A 14,475-nucleotide genomic window follows, 5' to 3' on the forward strand; every position below is an offset into this window, starting at 1 on the left:
TAGTTACATGTTTAGTTTTCTTTTTTTGTTTCTTATGGCCACGCCACATGGCATGTATAATCTTAGCTCCCTGACCAGGGATCGAATCCCTGTCCCCTGCAGTGGATGGGCAGTCTTAACCACTGGACCTCCAGGGAAATTCCATGCATGTTTAAAGAAACTGCCGATCTTTTTCTAGAGTAACTGTATCATTTACATTCCCATGAGCAGGGTATGAGTGATCCAGTTTCTGTGCATCCTAACCAAGATTTGGTGGTGTCACTAGTCTTAATTTTACCATCCTGATAGATGTGTAGTGATACCTCATTTTAATTTGTATTCCTCTAATAGCTGAAGGTGTTGAATATTTTTTCATGTGCTCATTTGCTATCACTATATCCTATTTGGTGAAATGTCTGTTCATGTGTTTTGCCCATTTTCTAATTGGATTATTTGGGAATTTTTTATTATTATTACTGAGTTTTGAGAGTCCTTTATTCTAGATACTACTGCTTTGTCAGATATGTGGTTTGCATATTATTTTCTCCCAGTGTATAGTTTGTCTTTTCATCCTCTCAACAGAGTCTTTAGAGCAAACGTTTAAATTTTGATGACGTCCAGTTTGTTATTTTCTCTAATTTTGATGGAGTCCAGTTTGTTCATTTCTGTTTTATAGGTAGGGTTTTGGATGTTTAGGACATCAGATCTTAAGGAATCTTTACCTAGCCTGAAATCCCAAAGATTTTCTTATATGCTTTTTTCTGAAAGTTTTATTTATAGTTTACCTTTTCCATGTAGGTTTGTGAGTCCACTTTGAGTTAAGTTTTTTATCATGTATGAGAATTAGGTCAGAGGGTTCTTTCCCCCCTGGGACTGTCCAGTTGCACCATACCATTTCCTGGAGATTTACCTTTATTCTACTGAATTATGTTTGCATATTTGTTAAAAATCAGTTGAGTGTATTTGTGAGGGTCTACTTCTGTGTACTCTGTTTTCTTTCGTTGATCTATGCACCTTCCCCTTCACTAATATTACACAATCTTGATTAGTTTAGCCATAGGCTGTCTTGAAACTGTCTAGACTGATCCCTCCCACTTTATTCTTAAAAAAAAAAAAAAATTGTTTGGGACTTCCCTGGTGGTCTAGTGGTTAGAAATCTGCCTTCCAAGGCAGGGGATATGGGTTCGATCCCTGGGCCAGGAACTAAGATCCCACATGCCATGGGGCAACTAAGTCTGAAGACCACAGCTGCTGAGCCCACAAGCCCTGGAACCCATGCACTGCAACTAAGACTCAACATAGCCAAATAAATAAATAATTAAAAAAAAAAAAAACCTGTTGTCACTTCTAATTTCTTTGTTATTTCCATGTTAATTTTAGGATAACTTAGAAAACTGAGAAAATTCTTGCTGAGAGTATATTGAATCTATAGATCAATTTGGGTAGAATTAATACATTATTTTGAGTCTACCAATACCCAGACATGTCACATCTCTCCATTTATTTAGAACTTTAATTTCTTTCATCAGCATTGTGTAGTTTTCAGCATATAAGCTCTTAATGTGTTTTCTTACACATCTAAGTCCTTTGTAAAGTGGCATTGTAGAGGGTATTATAGTTTTTAATTTTGTTGTCTGCATGTTTATTGCTAGTTTGTAGAAATACACTTGATTTTTTGGAATATTTATTTATTTTTACTTTTGGCTGTGCTGGGTCTTTGCTGCTACTCAAGGGCTTTCTCTAGTCACGGTGAGTGGGGTCTAGGCTCTAGTTGCAGTGCGCGGGCTTCTCATTGCAATGACTTCTCTTGTGGAGTACAGGCTCAAGGGCACTTGGACTTTAGTAGTTGCAGCACATGAGCTCAGTAGTTGTGACACAGGGGCTTAGTTGCCTTGTGGCATGTGGGATCTTCCCGGATCAGGGATTGAACAAGTGTCTGTTGCATTGGCAGGCAGATTCGTAGCCACTGAACCACCAGGGAAGCCTGAAATACAGTTGATTTTTGTATGTTAATTTTGTATCTTGTGAACCTTCCTGAATGCTCTTATTAATTCTAGATTTTTTTTTTTTTGGTAGATTCTTTGGGATTTCCTATGTAGATAGTACTATTATTTGCAAACAGGGACAGTTTTATTTCTTCATTTCTGAACCTTTTATATCCTTATTTCACTGGCTAGAACTTCCAGTACCATGTTGAATAAGACTGATGAGAATGGATGTTTTTCCTCGTTCCCAGTCTTATGGGGAAATATTCAGTATTTCACCATTAAATATAATCTCAGGGAAGCCCAGGTGGCTCTGTGGGAAAGAGTCCTCCTGCCAGTACAAGAGACACAGGTGTGGTTTTGGAGTGGGTTGCCATGCCCTCCTCCAGAGCATCTTCCCAGCCCAGGGATTGAACCCAGGTCTCCCACATTGATAGATGCTCTTTGTCAGTTTGAGAAGGTTACCTTCTCTTCCTCTTTTTCTGAGAGTTTTACGGATATTGACTTTTGTCAAATGTTTTTTCTTCCTTTATTAATGTGATCATGTGATTTTTCTCCTAAACTCTTAATATAGTGAATTACTTCCATTGATTTTTGTACACTGAACCAATTCTTCATTCCTGGAATAAACTCCCCAACCTGGTATACGATTCTCTTTATATATTGCTGAGTTCTATTTTCTTATATTTTGTTAAGGATTTTTCATCTATAGTCATTAGAGATATTTGTCTGTCATTTTTTTTTTTTTCTGGATTGTCTTTGTCTGGTATCAGAGTAATACTAGCTTCATAAAATGAATTAGGAATTGTTCCCTCTTCTACTGTATAGAATATGTGTTGATTTTTCTGTAAACATTTGGTAGAATTGGTAGAATTTTATAGTGAAATCATATAAGCTTGAGATTTGGGGGAAGAAAATTTTAAATTATGAATTCAGCTTTCTTTAAAGTTACAGGCCTATTCAAATTACTTATTTCATATTGGGAAAATTGTGATAGTTTTTGTTTTTTTTTTATTTTTTATTTTTAGTTTTTGTTTTTTTACCTAAGTTGTCAAATATGTTTGTGTGTAAAGTTGTTTGTAGAACTCCTTTATTGTCTTTTTTATGTCTGCAGGGTCTGTGGTTTTATCTTCTGTTTTATTACTGGTATTAATAATCTGTGACTTCTCTTTTTTCTTTGTCAGACTCACTAGAGGTTTGTCAGTTTTTATTGATCTTTTAAAAAAAGATTTTTCTTTCTTTCGACCAGGGATTGGAAGCAGGCCGTGGCAGTGAAAGCCCAGAATCCTAACCCCTAGGCCAACGAGGAACTCCCCTCTTTGATTTTCTTTATTATTTTTCTGTTTTCAGTTCCATTGGTTTCTGCTTCTGTTTTTATAATCTCCATCCTTTTGCTTCTTTTGGGGTTTAATTTGCTTTTCTTTTCTCGCTCTCTTTTCTTTTTAAGCTTTTGAAGTGCAAGCTTAGAATATTGGTTTGAAGCCTTTCCTCTCTTCTGAAGTGTGCAGTCAGTGCTATAAAGTTTCCTCTCAGCACTGCCTTAGCTATGCCCCACAAACTCCAATATATTTCAGTTTTCAGTCAGTTGAGTGTGTTTTCTGGTTTCCTTTGGGACTTCCTTTTTGAATTGCTTTGAAGAGTGTTGTTCAGTTTCCAAGTGTTGGAGGTTATAGATTTCCAGTTTGAGTCCATTGTGATCGAAGAATATATTCTGTATTATTTACATTCTTTTAAATTTCTTTTAAATTTAGGTTTGCTTTATGGCCTTGGGTGTGGTTTATCTTGGTCTTTGTGCCACAGGCATTTAAAAAGAATGTGTGTGCTGCTGTTGTTTGGTTACATAATCTATAAATGCCGATTATATCCTGTTGGTTGATGGTGTTGAGTTCTTTATCCTTGATGATTTTCTGTCTAGTTGTTCTGTTTGTTGATGGAGGAATTCTAAATCTCCAGTTGTTACTGTGAGTTTGTTTCTTCTTTCAATTCTTTTAATGTCCCTTCACATAGTTGGCAGTTTTATGGTTTAATGTATACACACTTAGAATTGCTATGTCTTCTTGGTGGATTGGCCCTTTTATCACTGTGTAAATGTTCTTCACATTACCATTATATAATATTCCATATTTTTGCTTACTGTGTTCTTCTGATATTCCAGAGTTCCTTCTTTTATAGTTTCTTTTCTGTTTAAAGAACTTCCTTTAGCCATTCTTTTGGGATATATCTGTGAATGACAAAGTCTGTTAGTTTTCTTTCATCTAAGACTGCCTGATTTTCCCTTTATTCCTGAAGGATATTTTCACTTGACATAGGATTCTGGGATGACAGTTCTTTTCTCTCAGCTCCTGAAAGATACTGTGCCACTTCTTTCTACCCTCCCCAGTTTCTGCTGTCATTCTAATTATTTCAGTGTTGTTGTTCTTCAGTTGCTGAATCGTGTCCAACTCTTTGTGACCTCATGGACTACAGGGCTTCCCTGTCCTTCACCATCCCCCAGGGTTTGTTCAAACTCATGTCCATTGAGTCAGTGATGCTATCCAAACATCTCCTCCTCTGTCGCACCCTTCTGCTCCTATCTTCAATATTTCCCAGCATCAAGGTCTTTTTCAGTGAGTTGGCTCTCCACATCAGGTGGCCAAAGTATTGGAGCTTCAGCTGCAGCGTCAGTCCTTCCAGTGAATGTTCAGGACTGCTTTCCTTTAGGATTGACTGGTTTGATCTTCTTGCAGTCCATGGGGCTCTCAAGAGTCTTCTCCAACACCACAATTCAAAAGCATCAATTCGTCAGTATTCAGTCTTCTTTATGGTCCAACTCACATCCACATGTGTTATTTTTCTCTGGCTACTCTTAAGCTTCTTTCTTTGTTTTCAGTTTTCGACTAAGTCCATTTGTGATGTGCTCTGGCATGGATTTATTTGGGGATATTCTGTTTAGGTTTTGGTCAGTTACTTAAATTTCTATGTTTCAGTTCAGTTCAGTCCCTCAGTCATATCCGACTCTGCGACCCCTTGGACTGCAGCATGCCAGGCCTCCCTGTCCATCACCAACTCCCAGAGTTACCTCAAACTCATGCCCATTGAGTCAGTGATGCCATCCAGTCATCTCATCCTTTGTGTCCCCTCTCCTCCCACCTTCAGTCTTTCCCAGGATCAGGGTCTATTCAAATGAGTCACCTCTTTGCATCAGGTGGCCGAAGTATTGGAGTTTCAGCTTCAATATCAGTCCTTCCAGTGAATATTCAGGAGTGATTTTCTTTAGGATGGACTGGTTGGATCTCCTTGCAGTCCAAGGGACTCTCAAGAGTCTTCTCTAACACCACAGCTCAAAAGCATCAATTCTTAGGCACTCATCTTTCTTGATAGTCCAACTCTCACATCCATACAAGACTACTGGAAAAACCATAATCTTGACTAGATGGACCTTTGTTGGCAAAGTAATGTCTCTGCTTTTTAATATGCTGTCTAGGTTGCTGATAACTTTTCATCCAAGGAGTAAGCGTCTTTTAATTTCATGGCTGCAGTCACCATCTGTAGTGATTTTGGAGCCCCCAAAAATAAAGTCTGCCACTGTTTCCACTGTTTCTCCATCTATTTGCTGTGAAGTGTTGGGACCGGATGCCATGATCTTAGTTTTCCGAATGTTGAGCTTTGAGCCAACTTTTTCAGTCTCCTCTTTCACTTTCATCAAGAGACTCTTTAGTTCTTCTTCACTTTCTGCCATAGGATGGTGTCATCTGCATTTCCGAGGTTATTGATATTTCTCCCGGCAATCTTAATTCCAGTTTATGTTTCATCCAGCCCAGCATTTCTCATTATGTACTCTGCATATAAGTTAAATAAGCAGGGTGACAATATACAGCCTTGACGTGCTCCTTTTCCTACTTGGAACCAATCTGTTGTTCCATGTCCAGTTCTAACTGTTGCTTCATGACCTGCATACAGATTTCTCAGGAGGCAGGTCAGGTGGTCTGGTATTCCCATCTCTTTCAGAATTTCCCACAGTTTATTGTGATCCACACAGCCAAAGGCTTTGGCATAGTCAATAAAGCAGAAATAGATGTTTTTCTGGAACTCTCGTGCTTTTTGATGATCCAGCAGATGTTGGCAATTTGATCTCTGGTTCTTCTGCCTTTTCTAAAACCAGCTTGAACATCTGGAAGTTCATGGTTCACATATTGCTGAAGCCTGGCGTGGAGAATTTTGAGCATTACTTTACTAGCATGTGAATTGAATGTCTTTGTGCGGTAGTTTGAACATTCTTTGGCATTGCCTTTCTTTGGGATTGGAGTGAAAACTGACTTTTTCTATTCCTGTGGCCACTACTGAGTTTTCCAAATTTTCTGGCATACTGAGTGCAGCACTTTCACAGCATCATCTTTTAGGATTTGAAATAGCTCAGTGGGAATTCCATCACCTCCACTATCGTTGTTCGTAGTGATGCTTCCTAAGGACCACTTGACTTCGCATTCCAGGATGTCTGGCTCTAGTTGAGTGATCACACCATCGTGATTATCTAGGTCACTAGATCTTTTTGTACAGTTCTTCTGTGTATTCTTCCCACCTCTTCTTAATATCTTCTGCTTCTGTTAGGTCCATACCATTTCTGTCCTTCCTTTATTGAGCCATCTTTGCATGAAATGTTCCCTTGATATTTCTAATTTTCTTGAAGAGATTTCTAGTCTTTCCCATTCTACTGTTTTCCTCTATTTCTTTGCACTGATCACTGAGGAAGGCTTTCTTATCTCTCCTTGCTATTCTTTAGAACTCTGCATTCAATGGGTATATCTTTTCTTTTCTCATTTGCTTTTTGCTTCTCTTATTTTCACAGCTATTTGTAAGGCCTCCTCAGACAGCCATTTTGCTTTTTTGCATTTCTTTTTCTTGGGGATGGTCTTGCTCCCTGTCTCCTGTACAATGTCACGAACCTCTGTCCATAGTTCATCAGGCTCTCTATCTATCAGATCTAGTCCCTTGAATCTATTTGTCACTTCCACTGTATAATTGTTAGGGATTTGATTTAGGTCATATCTGAGTGGTCTAGTGGTTTCTTCAGTTTAAGTCTGAATTTGGCAATAAGGAGCCACAGTCAGCTCCTGGTCTTGTTTTTGCTGACTGTATAGAGCTTCTCCATCTTTGGCTGCAAAGAATATAATCAATCTGATTTCGGTGTTGACCACGTAGTGATGTCCATGTGTAGAGTCTTCTCTTGTGTTGTTGGAAGAGGGTGTTTGCTATGACCGGTGCATTCTCTTGGCAAAACTCTATTAGCCTTTGCCCTGCTTCATTCTGTACTCCAAGGCCAAATTTGCCTGTTACTCCAGGTGTTTCTTGACTTCCTACTTTTGCATTCCAGTTCCCTATAATGAAAAGGACATTTTTTGGGGGTATTAGTTCTAGAAGGTCTTCATAGAACCATTCAACTTCAGCTTCTTCCGCATTACTGGTTGGGACATAGACTTGGATTACCATGATATTGAATGGTTTGCCTTGGAAATGAACAGAGATCATTCTGTCATTTTTGAGACTGCATCCAAGTACTGCATTTCGGACTCTCTTGTTCACTATGATGGCTACTGCATTTCTTCTAAGGGATTCCTGCCCACAGTAGTAGATATAATGGTCATCTGAGTTAAATTCACCCATTCCAGTCCATTTTAGTTTGCTGATTCCTAAAATGTTGACGTTCACCCTTGCCATCTCCTGTTTGACCACTTCCGACTTGCCTTGATTCATGGACCTAACATTCCAGGTTCCTATGCAATATTGCTCTTTATAGCATCGGACCTTGCTTCCATCACCAGTCACATCCACAACTGGGTGTTGATTTTGCTTTGGCTCCATCTCTTCGTTCTTCCTGGAGTTATTTCTCCACTGATCTCCAGTAGCATATTGGGGACCTACTAACCTGGGGAGTTCATCTTTCAGTGTCATATTGTTTTGCCTTTTCATGTTGTTCATTGTATTCTCAAGGCAGGAACACTGAAGTGGTTTGCCATTCCCTTCTCCAGTGGACCACATTCTGTCAGACCTCTCCACCATGGCCCGTCAGTCTTGGGTGGCCCTACACGGCATGGCTCATAATGTCATTGAGTTAGACAAGGCTGTGGTCCATGTGATTAGACTGGTTAGCTTTCTGTGATTGTGGTTTTCAGTCTGTCTGCCCTTTGATGAAGGATAAGAGGCTTATGGAAGCTTCCTGATGGGAGAGACTGCCTAAGGGGAAAACTGGGTCTTGTTCTGATGGGTGGGGCCTGCTCTGTAAATCTTTAATCCAATTTTCTGTTGATGGGCGGGGCTGTGTTCCCTCCCTGCTATTTACCTGGGGCCAAGGCAGATTCTTTACCAGCTGAGCTGTCAGGGAACCTGTTTATGTTTTGCCAAATTTGGGGAGTTTTCAGCAGTTACTTCTTTGAGTATAGTCCTACCCTCTTTTCTCCTCTTCTTCTGGGACTGTGAAGACACAAATACTAAGATTTTCTGACATAGCCCCATGGGGTTATAGTCCCTGAGGTTCTGTTTAATTTCTTTTAGTTTGTTTTGTGTCTTGGTCAGATTGGATATTTTCCAGTGTTTTGTCTTCTAATGCTGGGTTTGTTTTTTTCTGTCTCTCCCCTGTATTCTGCTGTTGAGCGAGCCATCCACTGAGGTTTTTATTTTGACTGTGTTTTTCAGTTCTAAAACTTCCATTTGGTTCTTCCTCATATCTTCTATTTCTGTGCTAAGATTTTCTTTCCTTGCTGTGGCTTTCTAATTTTTTGCATCTATTTCAAGCACATTCACGATTCATCATTGAAGGATTTTTACAAATGCCTGTTCTAAAATGTTTGTCAAAGAATTTGTACATCTCTGTCATCTCGGTGTTGGCCTCTATGCTTCTTTTTTCTTTCAGTTTGAGATCTTCCTGGTTTAGGATACAACGTGCCATTTCCAGTTGGAATCCGGATATTTGCATATTTTATTGAAATTTTGGATCCTATATAAACTTCCTGTTTGTGTTGGCTTTCTCTGACACTGCGCCAGTAGGACCCGAGAGTGAGAACAAGTGCAGGGGCCCCACTTGCCTCTATTGACACTTGAGGGCGGGGCATTCTTTTTACTGTTGGGTGGGTGTGGGAGTTCTAGTGACTCCCAACGACTACACAGGACAGGAGAGCCCTGGTTACAGCTGTCAGGGATGAAAGTCCTCATTCCCTCCTTGGTCTACTCTGACTCCACCCAGGCAGCACGTTGGGTACCTCGGTGCAGGCCGGCAAAGGAGGAAGTCCGGGCTCCCCACATGGTCTTTGCTCATGTGGGTGAGGGTGAGGCTACAGTTTTTTCTATGATGTATGGCTGGAGTAGAGTGTTTTTTTGTCTAAAGATGTTCTGTCTTCCTAGGCTATTCTGATCCTTTGTCTAGGGAATGCAGGCTTTCATTGGGGGCTTCTTTTTAGTCGGTGCCTGTTGGCACTCCTGGATCACCAATATCTTCTGCCTCAAGTCTGAGACTCGTCAAACAAGAATATCCAGGGAACTCACCATGATGTCATTGCTCAAGGCAGGAAGTCCTTAGCGAGTCTGCCTCTCCTCTGCAAATTCTGAGCCCTCTTATATTTGTTTAAAACAAATAATGGTAGGGCTTTTTTGTTCTTCGGTATTTAGCAGGAGGAGTAAAGACTTGCCAGAAGTCTGTATATTGATTTTGAGTTAGTGAATGTTTATTTTCAGTAGCCCTGTCCATTAGCCTTTTCCATCATGGCTTCTTCCTTTTCTTTTATGCCTGAAGTCCTTTTCTTTCTTTTCCCTTTTTGATTAATTAATTTAGTTAGTTTTGGCTGTGTTTAGTCTTCGTTGCTGCTCAAGGGCTTTCTCTCGTTGCAGTGGTTTCTGTTGCTGCAGATCACAGGCTCTAGGCACACGGGCTTCAGTAATTATGGCCCACGGGCCCAGCTGCTCTGTGGCATATGGGGTTTTAGTTCCCAGACCAGGAATTGAACCCATATCCCCTGCATTGGCAGGCAGACTCTCAACCATTGGACCACCAGAGAAGTCCCCCTGATTTCTGCTCCTAGATGAGACAGTCACTGTGCACTGCTCCACTCTGCTGGCTGGCTACTCTATATCTCTCTTCTCTTCTCAAACTGGCACCCTCTCAGCAGATGACCTGGCTTTCTACTTCACAGAGAAAACTGGAACCACCAGAAGAGAACTTTACCAGATGCCCTCCACTCCCCCACTGGCGCCTGACTACATCTGTGGCTGCCGGGCCTGTTTCCACCAAGAATGGCCCATGCTTCTGCTTCTGCTTGACCCCTCCTCCTGACCCCTCTTGCCCATTCAGGGACCTGGTTTCAGCAGCTCTTCTTTCTCTCCTTCAGCATCAGTTTTTGCTTTCTAGTAGATGGTTCTCTTTGGCAGTAACGGCATGAACCTGCTTCTGTGTTCACTTTTAAAATATAGACTTCTCTCTTTTACCTTCCACCTCCATTTCTGGGCTTCCTGTCTTTGTTCTGTGCATGTTCATGCACGGGTGCTTAGTCACTCAGTCATGTCAGACTCTTTGTGACCCCATGGACTGTAGCCCGCCAGGCTTATCTGTCCGTGGGATTCTTCAGGCAAGAATACCGGAGTGGGTTGCCATTTCCTCCTCCAGGGCATCTTCCCGACCCAGGGATCAAACCCGAATCTCCTGTGTCTCCTGCACTGCAGGCAGATTCTTTATCCTTTCATCAGGGAAACTCCGAGTTTACTCCCTCTTACATTGAAACTCTTTGAAAAAGTTCTTCGTTTTTGTTGTTTTTTTCCCCACTCTTTGTCTCTAGTACGTCTTCTCTAATAGTTAAACGTACATCAATCAGACTGGCTTTTGCCTCACAAAACTACTTTTATCAAGGTCACTAGTGACTTTTATACTGAGTCCAGTTTTCAGTTCTTGGACCTGGACATTGATCCATCTTGATTCATCAACAGAATTGGACTCAACTGGTCCCCTACTCTTGCTTGAGGAGCTGTCTTCACTTGGCTTCTCTCCTGACTTTCTACCTACTTGGCTGCTTCTCCTCTATGTCCTTTGTTGACACATCATCATCTCAATCTTTTAATGTTCATGTGCACGAGACTCAGTACTATTACAGTCATCTCACTGATGATTTCTTCTTGTCTCATGACTTTTAGACACAGTCTGTATGATGATGATTTTCCAATTTGTATCACCAGCTCAGATTTTTCCTGCACTCTGGACTAGTTCATCCAACATTCCCACTAGACACTAATAGGCACCTCAAAGTCACCATGTGCAAAGCTGAACTCCTGGTCTTCCTCAGTACTTGCTTCACTTACAGCCTTCTACAGCTCTGTTGGGGGCAATACCATCTGTCTAGTTGTTCAGCCCTAAAACCCCAGAGTCCTCTTGGATTGCTTTTTGTCTCATTGTACAGATCCCATTTATTGAACAGTTAAGCTGGCTTTTACCGTATCCCAAATCTACTCCTTCCCACCACCTCCTTTGTAAGCCACGTGGCTCCAGGTCACCTTCATCACTGTGCTGAATGACTGTAAGGTCCTCCTCACTTGTTTCCCTGTTTATAGTCTATACCATATGTAACAGTGAGAGGATTCTGTTACTGTGTCAATTCCATGCTCCGTCCTCTTTGTCCCCGCAGGTCACTGTGAGTCAACTCTAGCATCCTCTAATAACACGGGCCTCCCTGCCATTCCTCAGACATACAAGGTTTACCTGTGCCAGGATCATCTGGGGAAGTTTTTTTTTTAAAGCCATTGATACTCAACTGACATTGTCTTAAGTTTATTTAGAGAAATTGACATCTTCCTGATTGAAAATTTCTCCTAGCCAGAATTGTTGCTGTTGTTCTTCAGTTGCTAAGTCACATCTGACTCTTTTGAGACCCCGTGGATTGTAGCCCTCAAGGCTCCTCTATCAATGGAATTTTCCAGGCAAGAATACTACAGTGGGTTGCTCTTTTCTTCTCCAGGGGATCTTCCTGACCCCCAGGGGTCAGACCGCATCTTCTGCATTGGCAGACAGATTCTTTACTAGTGCGCTACCAGGGAATCCCAACAAAACTCTTGCTCTCTTTTTATTCATCTCTTCTTTTATATCCCTTGGAAAGGTTTTAGAGTTTAATTTATACCAATCCTGTGGCTTGATGCACGTATATTTTGTTATTTTGAACGAGATTCTTTTCCATTATTCTTCAACTAGTTGTTGGTATATACAAAAATTGTTGGATCTATGTATTTATTTTGTAAGCATTTCTCTTTGGGAACTCTTAAATCTGAACTCCCTTTCCAACTTAAATTACTCTTTGGTTGATGCCCTCGTATGTTCAGCTTCCTCTTGACTCTGTACTTGCTTTGGATCCTCTACAGGCTCTCCTTCTCTCAGATCTTTTCTGGAATACCTCTTGCTTGCCCTTAGGCTCTTGGGGAAATGAACACATTTTCAATAGGTTTCCCATATTTGTCTACATTTGCTTCTTTTTGTCCCCCTTCTCTACAAGGATGGTGTTTAAAAAAATTAATGCACATTTAATTTTCTTAGTTAGAGACTGGGACAGAGGGCCTCTCCTTGGCCCTCCCCTGACTCTGCACAGGACCTCTGTCCAAGCACTTAGAGCTCTGAATACAATTTCCAGTTCACCTTCTCTTAACCAAGCTTCATGATCACTTAGAGCTTGGAATGGATTTAGTATTCCATGAATATTTGTTGAAGGAATAAGTAAATGACTGAAATATTTGTCTAGTCCTTTCTAGAACTTCCAACTACCTTTATTGGGGATAAAGGTATTTGGGAATTTATTTTTCAACTTACTTTCCAATTCTTCTGCTTTTTTTTTTTTTTTTTAAATATGTCTGTGTTTATTTACAGGCTGTCCTGGATCTTCATTGCTGCACAGGCTTTTCTCTAGTTGCAGCGCTTGGGCTTCTCACTGCGGTGGCCTCTCTTCTTGTAGAGCACAGGTTCTAGGGCATGCGGGCTTCAGTAGTTGCAGCTCCCAGGCTCTAGAGCACCGGCTCCGTAGTGGTGGCACATAGGCTTAGTTGCTCCATGGTATGTGGGATCTTCCCGGATCAGGGCTCGAACCCATGTCCCCTACATCATCAGGCAGATTCTTTACCACTGAGCCACCAGGGAAGTCCTCTTCTGCTGTTTTTTATATTTTCCTAATCAATGTGTATATATTTTGTCATATTTTCACCTAGCCTTATTTCATAGTGATTTCCACCAATATTACATGTTCTAAACAACTGTCGATTTGACAGTGAAGTCTTTCGTTGATCTAATGCATAATGACCACTGGCACACTCACTGCGTAATCTTTCATAGCCTGCTGTTGACTTGGATGTTGCTCTTGCTGACTTGATGATTCTTTCCTCCCTCTCAGATTCAGGCTTCTTCAGGGGAGACCAAGTACGCTGGTCCTTTGGACTGTGCGAAGAAGCTATACAAGGAGGCTGGGATCCGAGGGATCTACAAGGGGACTGTACTCACGCTCATGCGAGGTAACCTTTGAGCCCTCCACCTGTGGTGGATTTGCCACAGGGAGGTCTTGCCTGGATCTCTGGATTAGCCTTGGCCCCATACGTGCCACAGCCCTGACAGGGCTGGAATGGTGTGTTCTGTTTTTAGGCCATTTCACCTCTGGCCAGCATGGACATGCATGAGAATGGGGGGACCTTCCATCCTTCTGGTAGGCTGGCCCTCAAGGGTGGAAATCATGACAGTGGCAGTAGCAAGTAGATGGAAATCATGGCTGGAGGGATGAGTGGGAAAAAAGAATCACATAGGAGACTTCCCTGGTGGCCTAGTGGTTAAGACTCCAAACTTCCAATGCAGGGGGCATGGGTTTGATCCCTGGTGCCATGTGGTGCAGCCAGGAAAAAAAAAAAAAAGAATGACTTAGTAACAGTGAAGCTCTATTTGGCTTGAGAAGCATGTCGTACTGGGGTGGCGGCAGAGGCAGCAGAGATAGCCCTGAGATGGCAGTTTGGAGGAAGGCCAGGTGTTAGCTCCAGTTAAAACTTCTTGGAGTGGGCATGTTAGTGGGGACCACTCAGAGGGTCTCTGAAGGTGAAATAATGTCATCCTTGTTTGTGCTCACTGACACCAGTGCTGGCCCCAGAGCCACCTCTGATCACTGCAGACAGGAAGTGCTGCTGAGGAACTTCTCAGGAAACCTTCAAGGGTCCAATGCCAAGGTTGGCTCTCCTAAGATCAAGAAAGCTGTGAGGATTTTCTGTCATTTATTTTACATCTTTCTTGCCACTAACAGATGTTCCAGCCAGTGGCATGTATTTCATGACATATGAATGGCTGAAAAATATCTTCACTCCAGAGGGAAAGAGGTGAGGAGAACAGAAGAGCTTAGAAGCTACTTTCCCTCATTACCGGTAGGTTGCCCTTTCCCATTAGTGGGTCTGAAGGCAGAAATGGGACCTGCTTCTATCTCCATGTCTACTTTCCTCTTGTTACTGCTGAGCCCCAGCTAACACCAATACCTCTTACTCTGTGCCT

At 41.6% G+C, this 14,475-nt stretch overlaps 1 protein-coding gene across 1 annotated transcript in view; it reads left to right on the forward strand.

The window, feature by feature from the left end:
* SLC25A20 (solute carrier family 25 member 20) overlaps nucleotides 1-14,475 on the forward strand; it is a 35,074-nt gene that overhangs the window by 18,267 nt on the left and 2,332 nt on the right. The window contains exons 5-6 of the mRNA XM_065933755.1: nucleotides 13,346-13,463; nucleotides 14,234-14,306. Coding sequence (XP_065789827.1) covers nucleotides 13,346-13,463; nucleotides 14,234-14,306 — 191 coding nt within the window. The remainder of the gene's footprint in view (nucleotides 1-13,345; nucleotides 13,464-14,233; nucleotides 14,307-14,475) is intronic.

The sequence above is a fragment of the Muntiacus reevesi genome, chromosome 4 (assembly GCF_963930625.1).
Source record: "Muntiacus reevesi chromosome 4, mMunRee1.1, whole genome shotgun sequence".
In the NCBI taxonomy this organism is placed as follows: domain Eukaryota; kingdom Metazoa; phylum Chordata; class Mammalia; order Artiodactyla; family Cervidae; genus Muntiacus; species Muntiacus reevesi.